Source organism: Lolium perenne, chromosome 5 (assembly GCF_019359855.2).
Source record: "Lolium perenne isolate Kyuss_39 chromosome 5, Kyuss_2.0, whole genome shotgun sequence".
In the NCBI taxonomy this organism is placed as follows: Eukaryota; Viridiplantae; Streptophyta; class Magnoliopsida; order Poales; family Poaceae; genus Lolium; species Lolium perenne.
The window spans coordinates 54,086,592-54,109,616 of record NC_067248.2 but is presented as its reverse complement, the minus strand read 5'-3'; the positions used below and the strand labels follow the sequence as shown (position 1 = coordinate 54,109,616).

Genomic DNA, 23,025 nt, shown 5'->3' with positions numbered 1-23,025 from the left:
ACATGAATCCAAACCGAAGCAGGTGGCTCTTAATGTCTCTTGAGCAAGAGTAATCCTTCTCGTTCTTACATTTTAGACATGGACAGCACATAAAACCTTGCTTCGACTTGTTGGCCTCGGCCACAAGCAGGAAAGAATTCACGCCCTCTCTGAAAGCGGGAGCACATCGGTTACCGTACATCCATGGATGACTCATCTGCATCATAAGTACAATTATATATATATCAGATGCAATCACCTTTCTAAAATTAGTATTGTATGGACTATGTATATATATATATACGAGAAAATAGTGGCTAACCTTTTAGGATCGAAAAGAGGAGAAATCTTATCAACTAAAATCAAGTGGCATCCCTCTTACAAGCATTCCATCAAACACCTCTTGTGCACATGTAGAAAAAATGAGCTAGCATACACCTCCACCTTCACCACCAAGGAAAAAATAAGGTGGGGGGGCTGGCTGCGTGTCTATATATAGCCATGGCCCTTTGGTCGCGGGCCGTATTACGACCCGCGACAAAAGGGGTGCCGACAGGAAGCCCCAGCACTCAGACACCTTTTGTCGCGGGTCGAGATACGGCCCGCGACAAAAGGGCGCGACAAAAAGCCCTGCCCGCTCCACACGGTTTCTGGGCGACGTGGTCAGGCCATTTGTCGCGGGTGCAGGCGCTCCCGCGACAAAAGACTCCCACGAAAGCCCTGTTTTCCACTAGTGAGTGTATATGCATGTATCCGCTCCTTTACCTACGTACGCTGGCGGCTGGCTCTACTAGGAGTGGCCTCAGCGCCTTGAAAGGTTCCACTCTAAACAAATCAGTAATGTAAAAAAATGATAGAAAACTCATGCTGAAATTATCTGCTAGTAAGGTCCGTACGTGTATATATACACTGGTGTCTGGTGATTCGAACGGGTGTGGTCATACCTCTAGCCTGGGTTGTGCGTTGCTCGTCTACATATATACACGTACGTCGGGTGAAATTTCCTGTTGGACGATGTGGAAGCTGAAGATCGGCGGGGCCAGTGGGCCGTGGCTACGGTCGACCAGCGAGTTCCTCGGCAGGCAGGTGTGGGAGTTCGACCCCGACGCCGGCACGGCCGAGGAACGCGCCGAGGTGGAGAGGATGCGTCGGGACTTCACGGAGCACCGGTTCGAGAGGAAGGAGTCCCAGGACCTCCTCCTACGCTTGCAGGTAACTTTACACTTCCCTCCTGAAACAAGCGTTACAACCGTAAAAACGTTGGTTTTCATAGGAAAACGAACCGATCGGCAATCCTCTGTAACGGCCATTTTAGTTGTAGTGTAGAGTAGAAGAACCGCTAGGAACGCATGATTCGGTCAAAACAATTCTAAAGGAGATTCTCCTTTACCTATGATTTGTGGACTAAGAAAGTACGTGAAAGAAACATTATATCCGGCCTGTCTTAATCTTCTGTGGACTAAGAGCCAAGCGAGTCCATCACGCTAAACCCTGCCACAGGAGCTATTGTTGCCAGTCTCCTTTAGGATGTCGCCTTCTTTGACTAGGAAAATGGATGATGCATGCACGCCCCCTTGGTGGCATCCATAGTAAAAGAGATTGAGCAATGTATTTATATTCAAGTTTTCTTCACGTTTAGACTATTTTAGTTCTTAGCGTAGATTTCGGTTGTACAATTTTTATTTTATTTTTAGTATTGCGTGGGCAAGGTCTTGAGTTTGTGACATCTTAGCTGTGATAATACGTAAGAAAATATAAAACCCTTGCCATGACCATCAAGATGTATATAAAAAGGTACAAGAAGGGGAGAGACTTAAAGTACAAGAAACCCATATAATCCTAGTCTATGTCTAACTCGTACACATATGTGTACTCTATCAGACGGTATAGACCATGAGACCATGACCCTAAGTAACGCCACAGTGCTTGGCTGCCCGGACGGTTCCGGCCACGGTTCTCCGCCGTAGGTTCTGGTTATTAGTTAGCACCATTGCACCCATTCCTAACGATATCCACTTCTTTTATAGCGTCTCTAGAAAAAGGATTTGGGGCTATGCCTCAATGATCCTGACACCACCATGTTCCTCCTCCTCCCCATGCTCCAAGACCGTCATCCCCTATTCGGCTTTTTCTGTAAAAGTTGTTACCACCCCGCGCTTCACGTCATTGTCGGGTGTCAAGCCGGCAATTTGACCCATGGGCACCCGACCCGAATGGGTAGGGTATAGGTCATCATGTGTGCCCATGGGTGTGACCTCTGGGCAACCAGATTAATCGTGGATAGGGTATGGGTATATGTTTACGTCCTTGAGTTACCCGATGGGCGACCTGATTACTATGATATGTGATCATATATAATATATACATGTACACAATGGTACAATTTATATGTATCTAATCATTTAATACATAAGATATAAGTCAAATAGCACATTGAAATATGTATGCATATGTATATCATCATTTTGCTATGTCACAGGAGAGGTACTTAAATCTGATTCCCCATGCTGTCCGTGTGCACTGTTGTCTATCTATATAAAATATCAAGTGTAAAGGTTATGTTACCCACGTGTACGTGTGTACATATGGCCAGGGTGGTGGATACTCTCATACTGCTGGTTTGTCGTGGACCTGTTGCACATGGCCTCTTGTTTGACACATTTAGGAGATTAAGAAAATGTTCAAAAACTATGACATGTGTATTGAACATGCTATAAAACTTTCAATCTAAATTTTAGACAACATAACGATATTTTTTATTTGTTATTGATATTCATAATGGGCCAAATTCAGAGTCCAAGTTACGTTAGATACTTATCTAAATCACATCTTTCCTTTTTTTTTTACTTGAGTTATTAGTTTGTATTTAAATTTTGTAACATGCATGTTACATAAAACTATAATATGTATCATCACTTATTTTAAGATTTTTTAAAACTTCGAAATCACAAGAAAGTAGTATATGGAAGAAACTATTGACTCCAGCATTTCTTATTCTTGTGTGGACAAAGAGGGAAGCGACTCCATCACGCTAAGCCCAGCCACAGGAGCTATTTGTCGCCCGTCGCTTTTAGGACGTTGCTTTCTTGGACCAAAAAGATGGATGTTCCATGCAACGCGGCGATTCTACATAGGTGTGGGGGTTCCTGGCTTATCCAACGGCCAACACTATTTTAAGATTCGTTCTAGTCCTTTTGCAATTTTGACGTGTACGTTGTGCACGATCGCACCCCTATAGACGCGAAGATGGACATGTACATCTCATTCCTGTCCCGCACACCCCACCAGGGTGCTCCACCCTCCCCGTCTCGTCCACCCTCCACCTCTCTCACTCGACCACCGTCGAACATGGCGAGGTTTCCCCAACATCCCGGTCGAGGCGTGGCGGCCAGGGCCTCCTCCCCTGCCAGGCGTTGGGCCAGCGACCTTCTCTGCCCGAGAAGCGGCCGGCGAGACGGTGGGAGGGTAGCCTCCGTCCTCCAACGCGGCTACGACCACGCCCTCGAGTCCTCCCCTTCTCCTCCGACCACGCCGGGGATAAGCCTAGTAGATCCCTCCCAACCACTGCCGGGTCTGGGCTTGGAGGGTACGGATCTAGGCTTGGAGGGCCTGGATCCGTGGCTACCCCTAGATGGGTTGGTTCCCCTTTGTTCTTGCAAGACTAATTGTTGCTGGATTTGTGTATATTAGACGAAAACATATTGGATCAGAAATAAAGTGTTCATGTTTGTTGTATTTTTGTATCCGAATTTTTATGGATCTGAATTTCCGGTTTATGTTTGTGCTTGATAATGACGCTTTGAGTTGTTAGAATGCAATGGTTACCCATGGCTATTTTTTCCTATATTGGTTTACTAATCCGTCATTTTGTTTGTGCATCTATAAATGATTCTTGCATGCAAAGTGAGTCATACTAGTATAACAGAATTGCCATGTAATGTTTGGCCGAAACATCTTTTTTTTTAGATGTTTGGCTGAAACATCTGATGTGCCTACATAATTCCTGTGATATAACGTTGACATCTGGAACTGGTAACCTGCCGTCGCTAGAAGTGCTAGATGGACTGCCCCTAAACGAAACGAACTGTCCAAAAGCAGGTGCAACTAACGTCATGAAAAATGGCTAACAAAAAAATTATGTATTAGTTATGTACTAATTGTTCTAATGAAGCTCTACTTGTGTCGATGGGTTCATGCGGCAAGGAAAGGAGTAGCAGCAGCCCAGGAATGTCACGGCAAATATTCTGTAGATTAAGGTTGTTTTTGTATTGAACAGAAGAATATACTAGAGGAGTTCTTTGTAAAGTGCACAACATGCTGCACAGATCTTAAAGCATAGATGGACGTCCAAAGATAAGCTCGGGACACCCACCTATATGTAGAGGTGGATTTCCGATGTTCCATGCCCAAGTTCAGACCATCCAGCGCATCCCGCTTTCCTCCATGGCGAGTGGCAAGCAGCTGCTAGGCAGAAGCCATGGGAGGCCGACCCCAGTTCGCATCATCGCACCCATGCCTGACGATCAGCTCCTTTTATAGTCTCCACCAGCGGAGACAGAGACAGGCCCCGGGAGCATGTCGTTTACTGGGGGGAGACTTATATAGGATCAGCTCATTAGGTGAGATCGTAGGATCAGCTCATAAAAATCATATTTATAAAATGCGAAAAATCTGGAAAAAAGTTTACAACATACCTACAGTCTGTATTTACAACTCCACAAAAATTTAGCTCAAAACTTTATCTACATTTAGAGAAACAAAAAAGACAAATTCTGCTGTGAATAGTGTCAACCTTGGGTGAATAGTATTTCACACTATTCACTCCCAAACTTATCTTTTTTGGATCTCTAAATGTAGGTCGAATTTGAAGCAACAAATTTTCGGTGTTGCATATATCACACAGATGTGTGTTGTCATTTTTTTCTAAAAAATATTTGAACATGTTTCTTGTATTAAAAAAAATCGATCTCATAGATCCTATCTAAAGTCAGATCCTACCCAAGTTGTCCCCTCGTTTACTGCTTGGCAAAGGTTTAGCACTGTTTGATGGATCGTGCTGAGGATCCTCCGGAGGATAATTACCTCCGAGCCTCCGAGTCCCCCGAACGACACGTGTCCCGGGACCAGTACGTTACAACTCATCTCTCCTGCACTCACCTCTTTCCCCACATAGAAAAAAAAAACAGAAAAAACAACGAAAAATACCACGCGCAGAGACAACACGTACTCCTCCCCGCACCATCCTCCCTGAAAAAGTACGGCGAGGGACCTTGCCAGCACACATCAACTCCGGTTGAAATGCACCGCCGCCTCTCCTTGCAGCACCGACTCCCATCGATGGTAGCGCCGCCGCCCCCGCTGGCAGCACCGTCGCCCGGCCTTTGCAGCTCTGGCGATGGGAGGTTGCAGCAGCGGGGCCGATTCTGCAGCTCCAGCGATGGGGGTTTGCAGCAGTGGCGGACGGCCTTTGTAGCTCCGACGAAGAGAGGTTGCAGCAGCGGGCCAGCCTTTGCAGCTCCGGCGACGGGAGGTTGCAGCAGCGGCGGCCAGCCTTTGAAGCTCCGGCGACGGGAGGTTGCAGCACTGGCGGCCGGTGTTTGCAGCTCATGCGGCGGGAGGCTGCAGCAGCTCCGGCCGGCCTTTGCAGCTCCGGCCACGGGCGGTTTGCAGCATCGGTGGCCAGAGGATGCAGCAGCTCCGGACGGCCTTTGCAGCTCCGGCCACGGCGGTTTGCAGCACCGGCGGCCGGCTTTTGCAGCTCCGGTGACGGGGGTTGCAGCTCCGCCCTCTTGATGTCGCGTGGATGGCCGCCTCGGCGCCGCCGCCACCTTGTTGCAGCTGCGTCATAGCGCTGCCATGGCGCCGACGAGCTTGGACTTCGCACTCGCCATGGTTGCCCTTGTTAGCAGCACCCGGTGGAGACTGCCAGAACTGGGCGAGAAACGGCGCCGCCGCAAGCTGGGATCGGGCTGGTGGTGAAGCGGGCTGAGATCTCGCCGGCGACGTGCGTGAGGGATGGGGGCGGGGCAGCAGCTCGCTGGGATCAGGCTGGTGGTGACGCGGGCTGAGATCTCGCCGGCAACGTGCGTGAGGGATGGGGGCGGGGCAGCAGCTCGTTGGGATCAGGCTGGTGGTGACGCGGGCTGAGATCTCGCCGGCGACGTGCGTGAGGGATGGGGGCGGGGCAGCACCTCGCCGGCATGGTGGAGCTCGGAGGCTACGGGCAGATAAGTGTGGACGGGTGAAGAACGGAAGAGATAAGGCAATGTGGGGCCCCCCCCCCCCCCCCCCCACCCATCGCTGTCTCACCACGTGGGAGGACGCGTGCCAGGTTGTTAGCGCGCGATGAAAACGATCCGACGACGCGCTATCCGGAGGCACGACGCGATGGAGCCTCCGGCGGAAACGCAGCATTTTCCCTGTTTGATCCTGGAGTTAATTACTGTTGGCCCGGGGCTATGTTCGGATGTAAACGTCATCTCCGCGACTCCGCTCCTCGCTTAACGTCAACGTCGGGTGAGGTACATCTTACTATGTCCACGTCACGGCAGAGCTCCTTAAATTGATTTCCTCTAACGGCTCACCGCCCGTGATCGAGGTCAATTTTACATCTTTTTTTTAGAAAGAAAAAAAATCTAAAACCGGTTTTACATCTTACTATGGATGTGTTTGGGATGGCTCCACTCCACTCCACTTCAGTCCACGTATAAAACTCCATTCCACATAACGGGCTCTGGAGTTCTAAAATCTGTTTGGAAAGAAAATTTGTTTCAGCTCCACATTAGTGGGAGGATGTTTTCCAACGTCTTGGGTACCCTCATTATTTTGTTTTCCTTTTTCAAATTTGTCTAGCGACCTGGTAGTACGATCATTACAAAAAAAAATCAGCGTTAAGATCTACGCACGAAAATTGGGGTCTGCCATATGAACTACATGTGATGGATGATAAAGTGAGAGCATCCTTGACATGTTGAATTGTCTACCAGATTAACAAGAGATAATTTGGAGTCTGTATACCACGTACGGTCCAATATCCATATACACAGCTTCACCCCGGCTAATAGGTGGAGTTTATGCGTTAATTATTTGGGGCCGCTTCACCTGCTACATCATTGGTTTGGTGGAGTGGAGCTCTCCCAAACACACCCTAAGTCACACGTGAGCTCCTTAAATTGCACTAGTAGGAAAACCATTATAGGTAGAAATGGCATCTGTGGCGATTGAAACGTTTTGTCCCTGCTCGTCTCTCCTAGGCGGCGGCGGCCAGATCCCATCTTCACCGGCGTGAGCTCCGGCGGCAGGAGGGGGAGGGGACCTCGTTCCTCCTCCGTTTTGTAGTTAAGGCTTGTCTGCTGTGGTGCGTCGTTGGGGTGGTGGGAGCGGCGCCCGGGCAAATAAATCTGCCTCAACTCCACTCCCACACCGGCGGCGACCTTCACGGCGGCGTCTCGGAGTTGTTGGCAACGTGTGCTTGTCGATCTTTCAGGTCGGCAGCTTGGTCTTCTCGCCGTTCTTCAGATCTGGCGAGATCTGTTTCTCGACGTGTCACTGGCGTTTGTCGTTGTCCACGACAGCGCTGGGGGCCGGGGCGAGGTGGTTCTTCTGGAGCGAAGATGTTGGTCCGGAGGTGGTGGATATGTCTTTCTTCTCCGACTTCGTCGATGGGAGGCGGCGTATCTTGGTCCAAGACAGCACGGGGATGTCCCCCGGTCGACGTGCCACAGCGACATGTGCCTCACTGCTTGCAGCAGGCCTGTTCATCGACTCACAAAGCCTCGTTGGCGATGGTGCTTTCTTGGATCTTGCAATGGTGGAGGCTCGGCGTCTCTTCTTGCGTTCGTCTCGACGGCGTTGGAATTGGACGGCGGCCGCTGGCTACGGTGGTTGCAGGAAACCCTAGGGATCGTTTTGTATTTCTCGATCTTTTAGGATTTTATCTGCAAATTCAGGATAATCATTTTATCCCGGTTTGTCTTTTAGTTTCCACATGTGTTGCTTCATGTAACTTGGTTTTCGATTAATGAAATATGTGGTTGCTCTCAAAAAAAAAAAAACAAGTCACACGTGAGCTCCTTAAATTGCACTAGTAGGAAAACCATTATAGGTAGAAATGGCATCTTTGGCGCACCTAAAAAATATGCTCCACAAAAATTATTTCTGTGGCGCACAAAAAATATGCGACACTGAAATTTGTAATTTCTGTGGCGCATGTTGGACTGGTGCGTTTCGACTTTCTGTGGCGCATGTGGACGGATGCGCCACAGAATCTTCAGGGGTCCAGCACTGCACATGAGCGAAGGGAATTCTTGGGCGCATTTGCCACATGCGCCACAGAAAGTCAAAATTCTGTGGCGCAGGGTGGCATATGTGCCACAGAAGTTCATATTTCTGTGGCGCACCAAAAATATGCGCCACAGAATTCTGAAGGATTTTTTCTCCCCACGCAGCTCCACCCCCTGGATCGCCTTTTTTAGCACCGTAAAATAAGAAAGAAATAGATAGAAATTTCAAAAAATAAAATTCTTCGAGATTCCCATATATTATGTTATCTAGCACCACTGAAAATTAACAAACATGAATTTCAACTTTTTTTTGCAAAATTGCGTTGCAAAATCATCAAACTAGTTTTCTGGTCGCATACGAACTCGAAAAAACGCACATATATCAAAATGTCCCCACGAAAATTCTACATCAAATTCACCGGGGTTTGCCCGGATGGACAATTTTTAGAATCGCCAAATCGAAAAGAGTAAAAAGTTACGGCCAGTTAAAGATTTTTTCGTGCAAAATACAAAAATTGCAAAAAAAAAAATTTGTGGCGCATCTTGTGCCCCATGCGCCACAGAAGTTTTGTCCGGAAATTTGAAATTCGGAGGCGCCAATCTCCTCCTCCACTTCTCCTCCACCACCACTTCTCCTCTCACTTCTCCATCTCCCCACTTCTCCTCCTTCACCACCACCACCACCACCACCACCTCCTCCTCCTCCCTTCTTTCTCCACCACCACCACCACCTCCTCCTCCATTCTTCTCCGGCGACCACCACCACCTTCTCCTCCTCCGGCGACCACCACCACCTCCTCCGGCGACCACCACCACCACCACCTCCGGCCACCACCATCACTACCACCACCACCTCCTCCTCCTCCGGCCACCACCATCACCAACACCACCACCAACACCACCACCACCTCCTCCTCCGACCACCACCACCTCCGGCCGGCCTCCTCCTCCTCCGACCACCACCTCCGGCCGGCCTCCTCCTCCTCCACCCACCCCACCCCACCCCACTCACCTTCCGGCGAGATTCCAAAAAAACGGCGATATTCCGGTGGCCCCAGATCTAGATCTAGATCTAGATCTAGATCTGGCTGCCACTTTTTTTTTAAAATTCAAAAAAAAATCTGTGGTGCGTATTGGCATGGTGCGCCACAGAAGTTTTCAAGACAATTCTGTGGCGCATATTGACCTAGTGCGCCACAGAAGTTTCAAAATTTCTGTGGGCATGTATATGTGCGCCGCAGAATTCAAATACTAGTCGCATAGCAACTTTGGCGACCTGGATATGTGCCACAAAATTTAATTTTGGTGCGCCACAGATAGCCTATTTTCCACTAGTATCGATTCCCTGTCATGTGCTCTCTTGTCTATATAAAATGTCAAGTGTAAAGCTTCTTTCACACACGTGTATTTGTGAACCTCTCTCACACGTCACAACTAGCCCTCAGTTTGACACTTGTATCAAACTCTGTTACACAACATTAAATTCAAATTTGAGATAAACTTGAAAAAAAAATGAATTTTCTGTTATTAATATTGACAATAGGCCAAATTTGGACTCCATGTTACATTGGGTGCTATTCCGTGCCTAATATATCCGTTTTCCTTTTGGCTTGAGTTATGAATTCATATTTAAAATTTTGTAACCTGTTAGATACAAGTACGGTGTATGTTATTACTTCTTTTAAGATTTTTAACAACTTGTAGAGGTATCAATTGACAATGGGTGCACTAAATGTCCCGTTGCACCAAATATTCTCCGATGTATTTAATGAATAGTACATTTGTTGAACCATAAAATTATAATATATACCCTAGAAATTCCACATGCAACAATATTTTATCATAACTATACACTAATTTTTGGTCTTATTACACTAGTTTTCATCAAATATACACTAATATCATGTTCATGCATCATTCCACATATAGTTTTAAGTTCTAACATTATATTGTTTGTTGCAGTATGCAAAATTAAACTCTCTTGGCGTAAGTAATCCAAAGATCAAGCTTGAAAACATTACAGAAGTCACAGAAGAATGCATATCAACATCATTGACGAGAGCTCTAAATCAGTGGTGTACTCTCCAAGCACATGATGGCCACTGGCCTGGTGATTATAGTGGAATTTTGTTCATTATGCCTATGTTCGTAAGTACTATATTTAAATATATATAGCTGACATTTTAGTGCTCTAATTTTTCCCGGATGCAAACAAATAGTAAAGAAAGTTTGTATTGTTAATTACAAAAAACCACAAAACTCCATGTTGTCATGTATATCCAAGCTTTTGCTGCATAACTATAAATAACGTATCCGTCCATGTTCAATCAGTTTTTATTTTTAACATATAATGTTACGAAAAGAAAGAACAAGGGTAAGAGACCGTGTTCCCATGTCCTTGTAGGAAAAAGGAAGATGAACTTGAATACGATCATTGATAGTGAGTAAATAAGTTAATGACGATCTAACAAAGAACTAACGGAAGATATGCTATTTAAATGACCATAGGCACTATGATTATGAATCAAATAATTTTAAATATCTACTTAACTTCCTAACTACATGTACGCATACAGACTTTTGACATTATGTGTCAACATGCGCATGTTTGCATGAGTACAGCGCATGTGGCCCCATTTTTCATGCAAGTCATCATTCCAGTGGGCCGATTGCTAAATGTTAGAAATTTTATCATTGGCATGCCATCGACTATCACTTTATTTTACATGTGCTGGCATATGATTAGATAGCATGAGTACATGGTTTTCGCAGATAAAATTATGTTAGTCATTAAAACCAAGAATCAAGTATGGACATCCATTAGTAAGATAAATATCCTCTTTGTTTCAAAATAGATAAGCTTAAAGATTTGTTCACAATAAATAAGAGTGGGCCATAAGTGGCCATGTTGATAATCTCCTTTTCCTCAAAAGGGCATAAAACATCACGTTTTTTGTCCCAAAGAAGGAATATAGCAATATTTTAATATTTTTGTAGCATTGGTCAAATGAAAAGTATGTAGAAGTGCAGTTACTAAAATTGCATTGCAATTTTAAAAGGGTAAGTGCGTTGAGAACAAATCCTTGGAGGATAGGAGTGCGCATATGGATCTATGGATGTAGTGTGATATGTGATTTTCAGTTGTGTTGGTTGCCCATTTGGTTAGGGATGCACAAATACTCACGTTATATTCATGAGACATATGCCTCCATAATGACTTCATTTATCAAAAACATGTCAGTGACACCAAGTGTGTCAACTCTATGAACCAATCATGGATTGGTTAGAATCACGAGTAGAAGTATATATCAGAAGAAGTCGAAATCTGGTTGTTCCGAATAACAACTCATGTATATTTTCTATAATTTTATAATTTTCTCTATTTTATTGAGGAATTATATTAATCATAATGTTGCTTCTTATTTATTGGGATTTTTCTTCGTCTTGCAGATATTCTCATTGTATGTTACGAGATCTCTGGACATAGTTATATCCTCAGAACATCGACGTGAAATATGTCGGCATATTTACAACCATCAGGCATGTTATTTCTAGCATATTATCACATTTTGATAAATTAATTGTGTATTTTCTTACTATTAACACCTGCAGAATGAGGATGGTGGTTGGGGAATACATGTTAGGGGACCAAGCAATATGTTTGGGTCTTGCTTAAATTATGCAGCATTAAGGCTTCTTGGTGAGATGTTACATGGTAATGATGCGTTGATCAAAGGGCAGGATTGGATTTTATCACATGGAACTGCAACTCATGTACCACAATGGGGAAAGATATTTCTATCAGTATGTGTGTATTAATTATATGCAATATAATATATGTTGTCGATAACTATGCAAGCATACTTCCATAAAAAGAAGCCATTGTGTTACATATATAACGATAATTTACAAACTTTGGGTTAATCATTTAAATTGTTTTGCATGTGTGCATAGATACTTGGTATCTATGACTGGTCAGGAAACAATCCAATTATACCAGAACTATGGTTGGTTCCATACTTTCTCCCAATTCATCCAGGTACATGTTTCTCGCTCCATGAAAATGGTCCTGCAATCACATACAACTTATATATTTATGAGAAAGTCTGAAAATTGATCCTACAAAGAAAATGGAAAAGTAGTTTGGCAGTTCACTCCATGAAACTAAACACCATAGTTCCACTATAAATTTATGAGAAATTCCGAACATTGATCCTACAAAGACACCAAAACCCTAATCCTTCTCATTATTTTTTGCTATGATAGTTCTTTACTTAAATATTGCAACCTTAAAATATTTATTAAATTTAGAGGTCATATAATTGGTCATAATATTGGTAACGTCAAGAAACAGCATACAAAACCTTCAAATAAAAAAATACCCATGTAGAGAGCGTTTTTTTATGTGCCTTCTTGTGAGGTACAAGATTATGTCATAAGCTTTTTTTTTATTTCCCTCCTTCTTTCAAGCATTTTTGGATCCATACATCCAAAATGAACACTGATATGAGAAATTTGTTTGTTTTAGTGAATTTTGAGAAAACTACTACAGACCAAAAGTTATGTATGCAACCAAAACTTTACGAACAATTAGGAAAAAATGATCCTACTCCAGCCACTAAGATATGCTTATACTCCCATTGCCAAAGGTGCTCTATTTGACAATGCAAAGCTAGAGCCATATTTTTTTTGGCACTGGTACAGTTGGTGGCATCCTACCATTTTTTGTTTCATATATGATCCTCTGAACGTGCCACACATGGAAATTCTCCTCCTAATGGGAAGATTATTGAAATGCGGTCATTCCTCCTTTTGATGCCAAATATTTTCTAAAATATAGAAAACAGGGAAATATGAAACATGTTACGCTTAATTAATATTTTGTGTGAAATTGAAGGTATGGACAATAAAAATATCAAGAAATAAATTGAAACTACAAAATTGTTGATACAAAATACACTCCTCATCTTTCATATAAGATTATGGCTCTTTTGCTGGTTAGTATATACATAATATTTCCTAATAAAAAAAAATATATCCTATGTAGGACGATTTTGGTGCTTTTGTCGGTTGGTGTATATGTCAATGGCATACCTTTATGGGAAGAAATTTGTTGGGCCCATTACTCCGACTATATTGGCATTACGAGAGGAGCTCTATTGTGGACCATATGAAAATATTGACTGGAATAAGGCTCGTGATTCTTGTGCTAAGGTTTGTTAGTATCTTAAGTATTAATTAAACATATGACCTTACTAAAAAGTGTATGCCAATAATCCACTACTTATTTTATCATAAAATAACATAAAGTTAATGAATAAAATAGTCATCATTTTTAATATGTTTTAATAGTTCCAAACATTACATTATTCATTTTGAAAGAAAATATTCAATAAGTATTCCTGTTTATTACCACTTGCAGATGGAAACCTTATGTATTGGCCCTATTTTATATGTACCATGGTTTTTGTTCCTTACGTTTGTAAGAGAAGTGCATCCCACAAATATTATATTGTAGATGACCCTACCAAAAAAGTGCATAATGCGGTTGATAGTAATTTTTTCATATATGTTCTTTTATGTATAATGGAAAACGCTGTATTTTGGTCCTCTTTCATATTTTCATCAAAAATGTTACTTTTGTTTGACCATATAAAAATCAAAATTTATAAGAGCTTCATACATCATATTTACATCAACAAACTATAAAAGGAAGCAAATATAAAAAAAAATAGAAAGCTTAATCCAAGTTATTATTTTGCAACAGGAAGACCTTCATCATCCACATTCACAGGCGCAAAATATTATAAATGGTTGTCTTAATAGATTTGTAGAGCCAATGTTAAATTATTGGCCCACAAACAAGCTAAGGGAGAGAGCTATGAGTAACCTCATGGAACATATTCATTATAATGATGAAACAACTGAATATATCACCATTTGTCCCGTTGACAAGGTAAATGCATCAGTTAAAGTTTGGCTTCACTAAGAAACTAGATTTCCTTTAAATAATTGTCTCCAAAAAAAGTTTATTAATATATTCCTTGATATCTTAATGTTTAATAGGCATTGAATATGATATGTTGTTGGGTAGAAAATCCAAATTCAAATGCTTTCAAGCAACATCTTCCGAGAGTATATGACTACTTGTGGCTAGCAGAAGACGGCATGAAGGCAAAGGTACTTGTTCGTTGGATGTACATGTATATGTATAATATTTTGTATAGTGGCTGCTAAACTATTTATTTATAGACACTTTTCTTTCCACAAGGTTTTCATATAAAAGACATGATTTCACATGTCATATTCCCCGGGGTTACTTCACGCATGTACAAATATTGTTACAACTAGAGCATATTTTGTATAGCTTGGCTCATCGGTGGAAGAGCATCAAAAGCCATACAAAGATACCAACAAATAAGAGAGTAACATCAAAGTATTTTTTCTAAGAAAGTTGGGATAAGCTAGATATGAAACCCAACAAAAACAAAAGGAAACCAAAAGAAGGAGCGAGAAAATGAAACAAGTAAACTAAGATTCCGGCACATGGATAGTTGATTTCCATGCGGTCCTATCAAGATTAAAATATTTGGCAACATTCCAGTCCCTCAAAAAAAATGTGTCGCCTCCGCCAATGTCAACTTTGGTCGTCCTATGGCCCTCCTTGTATTTTTCGTACTCATTAGAGTAAATATATCATGCATAATTAACTTAAGTTGAAAAATAATTAATAAACTATGTTTCTTTATTTAAGCTTCCCCATATGGAAAATTGGGCCTATATAATAATAAATGAAAAGATTTTCGCATAGTAAGTTGGTGGCACATGTTCCATAGTTTCAAGAGGACACATAAGCAAATGATCCCATTTTCTGGGTACATGCATGAAAATAATTTTCCCCTTCGGAATAGCTAGCTACTTGTGATATCATGCAGTTTTATGTGATTTCTCTAATTTTATTACTAAAAAATATATTCTATAAATTTTTTAAGGAATAAGTGTTCATTCCAAATAAGATTCTGGGACATTTCAAGTGCAAAACTGGACATGCACATGTGATTTTTTTTATTAAATAACAGATTTACGACGGTTGCCAAAGCTGGGAGACTCCATTTATAATTCAAGCTTTTTGCTCATCAAATCTTATTGAAGAATTTGGTCCAACTATAGAGAAGGCTCATGAGTTTATAAAGAAATCACAGGTTTGTGATTTTCTACCTTTTTCAATAAATATATTTTAGTTAATCTAATTTGAACTTTCCTTACATCCGAAGGTTCGTAAAAATTATCCAAGTTATCAAAGTTTTTATCGCCATAGATCGAAAGGTTCATGGACTCTTTCCACAATAGACAATGGTTGGTCTGTTTCTGACTGTACCGCAGAATCCGTCAAGGTAAGTAGATTATTGTATGACCGTTGGCATGATGCTTACCTTCATGTTACAATAATACCTAACTGAATATTCTACATTCTGCAGGCATTGTTGTTGTTATCAAAGATTTTGCCAAAGCATGTTGGCGACTCAATAGAAGAAGAAAGGCTGTATGATGCTATTGACTGCATCCTTTCTTTCATGGTATGCCCTAAAACTACATGAATTAACATGAGCATAGATTTCCCACAACTCCTTGTACTCGTGGAAATTATGCAACTTGGTATTTTTTTAGAAGTATTACGAGTTTATTCTCTGACAACTATTGGTGTCAAACCAATCACTTAGTTTTGGCACTTGTACCTAGGCCCTACAACCAATCCATTTCTCTACTTGCTAAACTAGTTTATTTTCATCAAGCCTAACCACGCCATGGTTAGAACCTCCATCTGGGGTGAAGTTGTCTCACGTTCGAGAGAGAAGGTTTTTTTATTTGACATGTTATGCCTAATGCTATAAGGACACGCTGAATTTTTAGCTATCTTTTGATGTGATTTGCTCAAATTTTAGCCATCGGTCCACTAGCTAGTAGGACTTCCATTGTTGTGAACAAACTAGACTTTTACGGAAATGCTTGTTCTTGAATTGTATGGTGGTATATTTTTTTCTCATCCATAAACAGCCGCTTTGGCCCCTTTAGCATAGTGCATACGCCATGCAACTGATTGCTATTTTTTCTGTGTTGAAGAACAAAGACGGTTCCTTTTCTACATATGAATGCAAAAGAACATATTCCTGGCTAGAGGTATGTAGTTACGGTTCTCTTTTATCAATTGTGCCAAAATGATCCACCTCATGAGTAATGCTTATAACTTGTAAGAATGTCAAATGTACTAAAATGGTATCATTTTATTTCTATGTGTTATCACTATTTGATTTACTTTAAATCAGTTTTTAATAATCATGACTTATATACACATAACAGAATGTCAGGTTAAACTACCCGTTTATTTTCAGTTATTTCCTAACCAAATAAAATCATTCATAATCTACTTTATTAGAGGTGTTATTGTACAATTTTATTGTACTTTGTAAGGTTTGTCATTCTACTTTTAAATACTATCAAATAAAGGCTTGAACATTTAGCAAATAACTAGTAAACTTTTTTTTGTGGAAAAGGCATAAAGCCATATATTATCTGAAACCAGCCCTTACAAGAACATCCTTACGAAAAGAAATAAAACACACTCTTGCATCCAAGGAACAATAAAGATGTATCTTTGTAGCACACAAACTAATTTAAAGGGAGTCCTGCAAGTTGTTATCTTTTTGTGTGAAAAATGCCTCGGCTCCCCTCCCGAGTTGTTTATTGTGCTAACTGTATCTGTCGTAGCAAACACCAGTAAAGGAGGGATAACTTTGTATTATCCATCTCCAGCCTAACATACTATATTGCATATGATCTAACATGCATTCTGTTTGATATCACAGGTTCTCAATCCCTCCGAGAGCTTTCAGAACATTGTCATCGATCATCCGTAAGCAATTAAAATCTTAAATATTATCCTTTCTTCTGCTTTTATATTTCCTTGAGAGAACTGACTTCTAGAACAAATACAATGGATAGATCTGCTGAATGCACAGCATCCGTGCTTGATGCACTTGTATTGTTCACTGAGCTGTATCCAATGTATCGCAAAAAAGAGATAGAAAAATGTACCGAAAGTGCAGTTAAGTTTATTCAGAGCAAACAACGGGATGATGGTTCTTGGTGAGTAACATCGTGCCATCTATCACATTCAAATTCTTTCATACTTGTGATTTAAAGACAACTTTCCTCTACTCATTTATGATGCAGGTACGGCACTTGGGGCATTTGCTTCACTTACGGAACCTTCTTTGGGGTAAAAGGATTAGCTGCTGCTGGAAGAACCTATAATAATAGTTCTTCTATCAGGAAAGCATGCAACTTTCTATTGTCAAAGCAACAAAGTGCAGGTGGATGGGGGGAAACCTATCTTTCTATCGAAACGGAGGTCAGGGCCCTATTACTATTTTCATCAAGTTGCGATCATTTGGAATGTAGTAATTATATTATACTAATTCGTGTTCATCTTATTAACTTGTAATACTCCCTTCGAACCTAAATACTTCTCACTGATTTAGGTAAAATGTTGTCTAAATATGTCTAAGTTCATTAAATCTCCGACAAGTATTTAGAATCAAAGGGTACATTCGTCTTATTTTTCTCTTAAATACCGTACTATACTGGGTGGTTTCACTAAATAATAGTAAAAATATGACGTGAATTTTATGAGCATAGTATTCTTCATTTCCTAAAAAAACACCGAAACTTCGTGTGTATATTTTAATGCGTTGTGACGTGCAAATCTCTCAGTAGAGAACATGCAAAGGGATGAAGTTACAGATTCCTCTAGTCGTATGCATGAAGTCCAGCCCACAATACGATCGCATGGCCCATATTAAACCTGATGCCTGCCGCCCGCGAGCCGCGAGTGCCAATTGCAACTTCAAACCCTATTGACGGGCTCACTATTCTTTTAACAAGCTATTAGTTATTGCGGACCCCCGCCGCAAAATAGGCCGGGCCAATTTTTCAGCCCGACGAAGCATTGGAGTGTTTCCTTTCTATCAATTCTCCTCCGCCTTTTTCATTGCAGTTTTCGTTCTATCATTTTCTACTGTTTTTTCTATGGTTTCGGTGGTATTCTTTGGTTTTCCTTCTACTTCTTGGAACAGAGAAATATTTTTATTTATTTTTTAGTGCTTGAGTTTTGTAGAAATTCACATGATGGCTTCACATTCTTACGTACTACGAACATTTTTTTCTTTATATGATTTTTTTCATATACAAACAAAACATTCTAACTCGCAAATATTTAAAAAATATGAGCATCGGCATAATACATATGAAAAATTATTTTTATAATATGAACATATATTTATGATATATGTGAACATTCATATTTTTATTTTTTCAAATATTATTAATCCTTAAGAAAAAATATTTATACAATTTTAAAAAATATAAATTAATTCTTCCTATGTTCCAAAAAAAGGTGTCGCGGATTTATCTGAATTTAAATGTGTCTATACACTAAATTATACCTAGATACATTCAAATTTAGATAAATAAGTGTCATCCTTTTTGGAAAAAAGAGAGTAACTAACATGTTAAAGGAACGCGCCATCTTATTTGTAGGTGACGGAGCAACCCAAAGACGCTAAAAGCGATGGATAGGAGCTCCTAGTTCGAATCGCCTGGTTGAAAACATCTCATTTCTTAGTTGCATAGGTAGCAAGACGTTGCTGACGCATGCGAGTAGGCTCATGTGTGCTGGCCCAAGCATAATGACATTGTCGACTTGGACAGAAATATCGTACATTTTTTCAATAAAGAGATATTCCAAACTTGATATATTTATGGTAAAATACATTTTTTCCCTTTAATGCCAACCAAGAAACTAAATCAATCTCTCTAGTTTAGCACCTTTTTGTGCTGTGGTCTAGTTGTGTTTGCAATTCCTTTACATATATATGATAATGAAATTCGATCCCAATGGGTATCACGTGGGGAAAAAAGGAAAAATTAAAGTTTACTTCTCCTCTAAAATTAACAGGTGTACGTTGACAACGGTGCTCCGCACGCAGTGGACACTGCATGGGCAATGTTAGCTTTAATATATGCTGGACAGGTGTGTTCAATTTTCGATTGAAGGCATTAGTAGTATCTTCAACTGCTTGTTGTGTATATTATTTTGGGGATATTGTCATTATAACATAATAGTTTCTTCTTGGACTCTCGCACCAGGTTGAAATAGATCCGGTACCACTACATCGGGCAGCACTAGTGCTGATGAACATGCAGCTAGAATCAGGCGAGTTTCCCCAGGAGGTGAGTTTAGTTCACTTATTCTGTACCATGGAATGGATACTCAAGATCCATTGTACAGCATTATTATAAAGAAAGAACAGATTACTCTGTCAAAATTCGCCCTACTAAAAAGTGACACTACATACAAAAAACAAAAAGCTCTATTCTGCTCGGGCTGTATGGCTGGCAAACTATGCAATTGAGTATTAGATTTCAAAACTCTGAAAATGCCATTGGAGTGTTTTTTTTTTCGAAATGGGGAATAAGACCCCGGCTTCTACATCATGATGATGCACACGGCTTTTTATTAAAAATAGTTACGAGTACATAGTCTAGAACACCTCAGACATCGTCCAGAGTTGATACAAGAATCAACCAGCGAAAGAAACAAAATGAAACTGGACTACACATCAACGTAGCCGTCTATTGTGCCGCCAGCCAGCCTGGCATAAGATATCCTGAGCGACCATCTGGAACCGTGTGCATCCAGTAGCCATAGCATCCCGCTGTCCCTCCGGTAACAGTAGAGCCCACAGCTGAACCCAATGTGACACCATATGGATAACCTGCAAAAAAGTGAAGAGATTTTTTTTTTGTTAAAAATAATATCATTCCTCACCCTCCATATATCCATATAGATCTTGCATATGCTATGTACCGTTTTATGTAGCTATAAGCTAAGTGATGCGTCATCCGTGCCATGGATGGATGTAGTGGATGCTTGAGCATCTTAAACTCCCCCTCACATCTTGCATTTTCTTTTCCTTTTCCTGACAGGAACATATTGGATGTGCTAACTCCGCCTTTTACTTCAACTATCCTAACTACCGCAATGTTTTCCCCGTTATGGCTCTCGGAGAGTTTCGGCGCCGACTTACTGCAAACCAGAACAAAGATGGGTGCAATTGAGTATGAGATACTTGAGAAAAACACATCTCGCAAGACGAGTAACTTTGCTCACGCACAATGTTTTTCAGTGATGTGCCACAGTAGTACATCACGTATATGTTTCTGTAGTTTCAGTTTCTGTTAGACTTTCAGAATAAATCTCAGAATGAATGGGCTATCATTGTTATTGACTAGACGCTGGAGCGTGCCTTGGCGCGCCTCCTGGCACGTAAATTTTGGTCCCATTGTTATCACATGGTACAGAAGGTTTCATTTATACATAAGGTATCATTTGCTTCCTTTGTTTCATGAAATTTGTCTAAGATTTATCTAAATTTGAATGTATTTGGTACCTAGATACATCTGAATTTCGATAAATCTCCAACGTGTTTAATGGAACGGAGTGAGTATTATTGTGTCTGGTTTGCACGACAATAATAATTATTATTATCACGTCAAGTAAATGTTGAGAAAAGCGGATAAACCCCAAAAATCATTATAATTTCATATATTGAAATATGAATCATCCTAAAAACAAAAGATGATCAAGTATTGTATTCATATAAAAGTATTTGGACGTACTCGAAATGATTCCCATGTATCCTGGGCACAAAAGATAAATTTATGATAAATATAGCGTGAATAGTACATGGATATGGGGCTTTTTGATTTTGTCTTTTTTTACCCAGGATACATACTACGTCAGGTGCTAGAATTGCCGGCACTTTTTTGCCGGAATTTCTCAAATGTGTCTGTATTTGTATTATTTGCCGGCATTTTTTTGGCAGGTGCCAGTAATATCCATCGATTTCTCGGCATTTTCCAAAAAGTGTCGGTAATGCCTAGGATTACCGGCAGTTTATCGATATGCCTCCAGCTGTTTTCGTGGCATTTCTTCAAAAGTGCCAGCAATGCACAATACTACCGGCACTTTATCGAATGGCCTCCTGTTTCTTTAGAGGTATTTCTCCAAAAGTGCCGCCAATGCACAATATTACCAGCGTTTTTTGAAACTGCCTTTAAAATACACTCATTATAGGCATATAGGTAAGTGCCGGCAATTCCTTTTGCTGGCATTTAGCTGTAAGTGCTTGCAATTCCTTTTGCTGGCACAGTTCTTTCCGTGCATTACATGCATTACCGGCATAACAGTAACATCCATTACATACAAAAGCCACAGATAACTAATTACAGTCCATATATAATAATGCCCACTGGTAGGCATCAAAAGCAGTTCAGCACTTATAGGTCCACATAGTTCAGCACTTAGATAACTAACAGTCCATAGATAACTAAAATTTCATAGATAACTAACAGGATGACTCACATGACTCAGGAAAGTTGAGCACTTACTCAGATGACTCAGAGGAATCAAAAATCTCAAAATCAGAGTCCTCAGGTATATTGTGGATCATCAGACCAAGCTTGCCTTTCCTGGTAATGAAGAATTCAAAGAGGCATATGGCTCCTTCTTCGATCTCATAGTTTTTCATAGCTTTCGACCATCTAGTTGCTATGATTGCATTCTTGGCCTTTCCCTTTGCCATCTTCATGCTCATATCAAAGCATGTATTGTTGTCTGTGTACTCTAGAGCAACAGTAACAACATTGCCTGGAGCATGGTCAATGAACCTTTTCAGGTACTAGTCAGTGAACTTCTTTCCAATATCCTGTCAACCATACAATGTTTTCAGTCAGTTCCAATCAGCAACAGTAACAACATTGTTATAGTAAGGATTAAGGAAGGTTAGATTTTGTATGTTTACCAGCTTGCATTTATTTTTGACCACTGCTGATTTGGTCATCCTGTAGACATAGTACTCAAATTCCTCCTTTGAAAAGTTGTAGCAGTGCTCGTTAAGAAAATTGACTTGACCTTGTGTCAAGTACATGTTATTTCCAAGCATGCAGTTCTCATCAAAATCATGCCTCCCATTTGCCAGTGGCCCTAGTTGTAACAAAGAGATATTTCAATGTTAAGTAATGGAAGCCTACATTAGTAAAAAAAAAATAACCATCATGTTCATACCTCTTGGACAATCACATTCAGACATGTCATCATCAGAGTTTGAAGAACTGAAGTACAAGCTTGAACCACTATCAGAGCTTGGATCACTGTCAATTTCTATTGGATGGTCTTCAGTGGATCCCATCTAAAAGGTTGAAGTTATAATATTAATAGACAATTAATAATATGAAGACAATAGAGCATTAATAATATGAAGATAGACAATACAAGGAACTATATTTGTGTTACCTCCCCAACTAAATCAAATTAAAAAAACATCCCCCTCCTCCTCCTCCCCAGCCACCACCACCGTCGCTGGCGTGCTTCCCCTCCACCATGCCTCCCTCTAGGTCTTCAGCCCTGCCTCGTAATGGATGCCCTACTACTCTGGGATTTCTCTCCGGGCAGTGCTCTTGCCGCTCAGGTTCGTCGCCGCTTCAGGTCAACTGTCCACTTCTCTCCCTCTAGATCGTCGAAGGCTTTCTTTCTGGTTGCCCATTTTCGATCAGCCTCGTTTCACCTAGATGTGGAATCCGTTGGATTGGCTCTCCAATGCTGTCTGGGTGGTAATTCACAAGGTTTTCAAGTGGTGCGTTTAAG

General features: G+C 41.0%; 1 protein-coding gene across 2 annotated transcripts; it reads left to right on the top strand.

Annotated features, from left to right (window-relative positions):
* The first annotated feature begins 908 nt into the window (after nucleotides 1-908).
* Nucleotides 909-20,720, top strand: LOC127299217 (achilleol B synthase). Of its 2 annotated transcripts, XM_051329150.2 has the most exons (18): nucleotides 909-1,191; nucleotides 10,224-10,409; nucleotides 11,712-11,801; nucleotides 11,874-12,065; nucleotides 12,216-12,300; nucleotides 13,309-13,475; nucleotides 14,029-14,217; nucleotides 14,328-14,441; nucleotides 15,341-15,463; nucleotides 15,536-15,655; nucleotides 15,740-15,838; nucleotides 16,383-16,439; nucleotides 17,126-17,172; nucleotides 17,262-17,405; nucleotides 17,493-17,670; nucleotides 19,276-19,350; nucleotides 19,467-19,550; nucleotides 20,307-20,720. In XM_051329150.2, the coding sequence occupies exons 1-18, from the start codon at nucleotides 994-996 to the stop codon at nucleotides 20,436-20,438; spliced, it is 2,280 nt and encodes a 759-aa protein (XP_051185110.1). In that variant the 5' UTR covers nucleotides 909-993; the 3' UTR covers nucleotides 20,439-20,720. The 2 variants fall into 2 exon arrangements, with proteins under 2 accessions (XP_051185110.1, XP_071675980.1); XM_071819879.1 differs by lacking the exon at nucleotides 12,216-12,300 and having other exon boundaries at nucleotides 11,874-11,976.
* The last annotated feature ends 2,305 nt before the right edge of the window (nucleotides 20,721-23,025 follow it).

Bases quoted from the DNA above. Each gene is read 5' to 3' on its own strand.
- LOC127299217 (XM_051329150.2), top strand. From the start codon at position 994: ATGTGGAAGCTGAAGATCGGCGGGGCCAGTGGGCCGTGGCTACGGTCG. The intron at 12,066-12,215 runs GTATGTGTGTAT...ATGTGTGCATAG, and splicing joins GGGGAAAGATATTTCTATCA to ATACTTGGTATCTATGACTG. The intron at 16,440-17,125 runs GTATGTAGTTAC...TTGATATCACAG, and splicing joins GAACATATTCCTGGCTAGAG to GTTCTCAATCCCTCCGAGAG.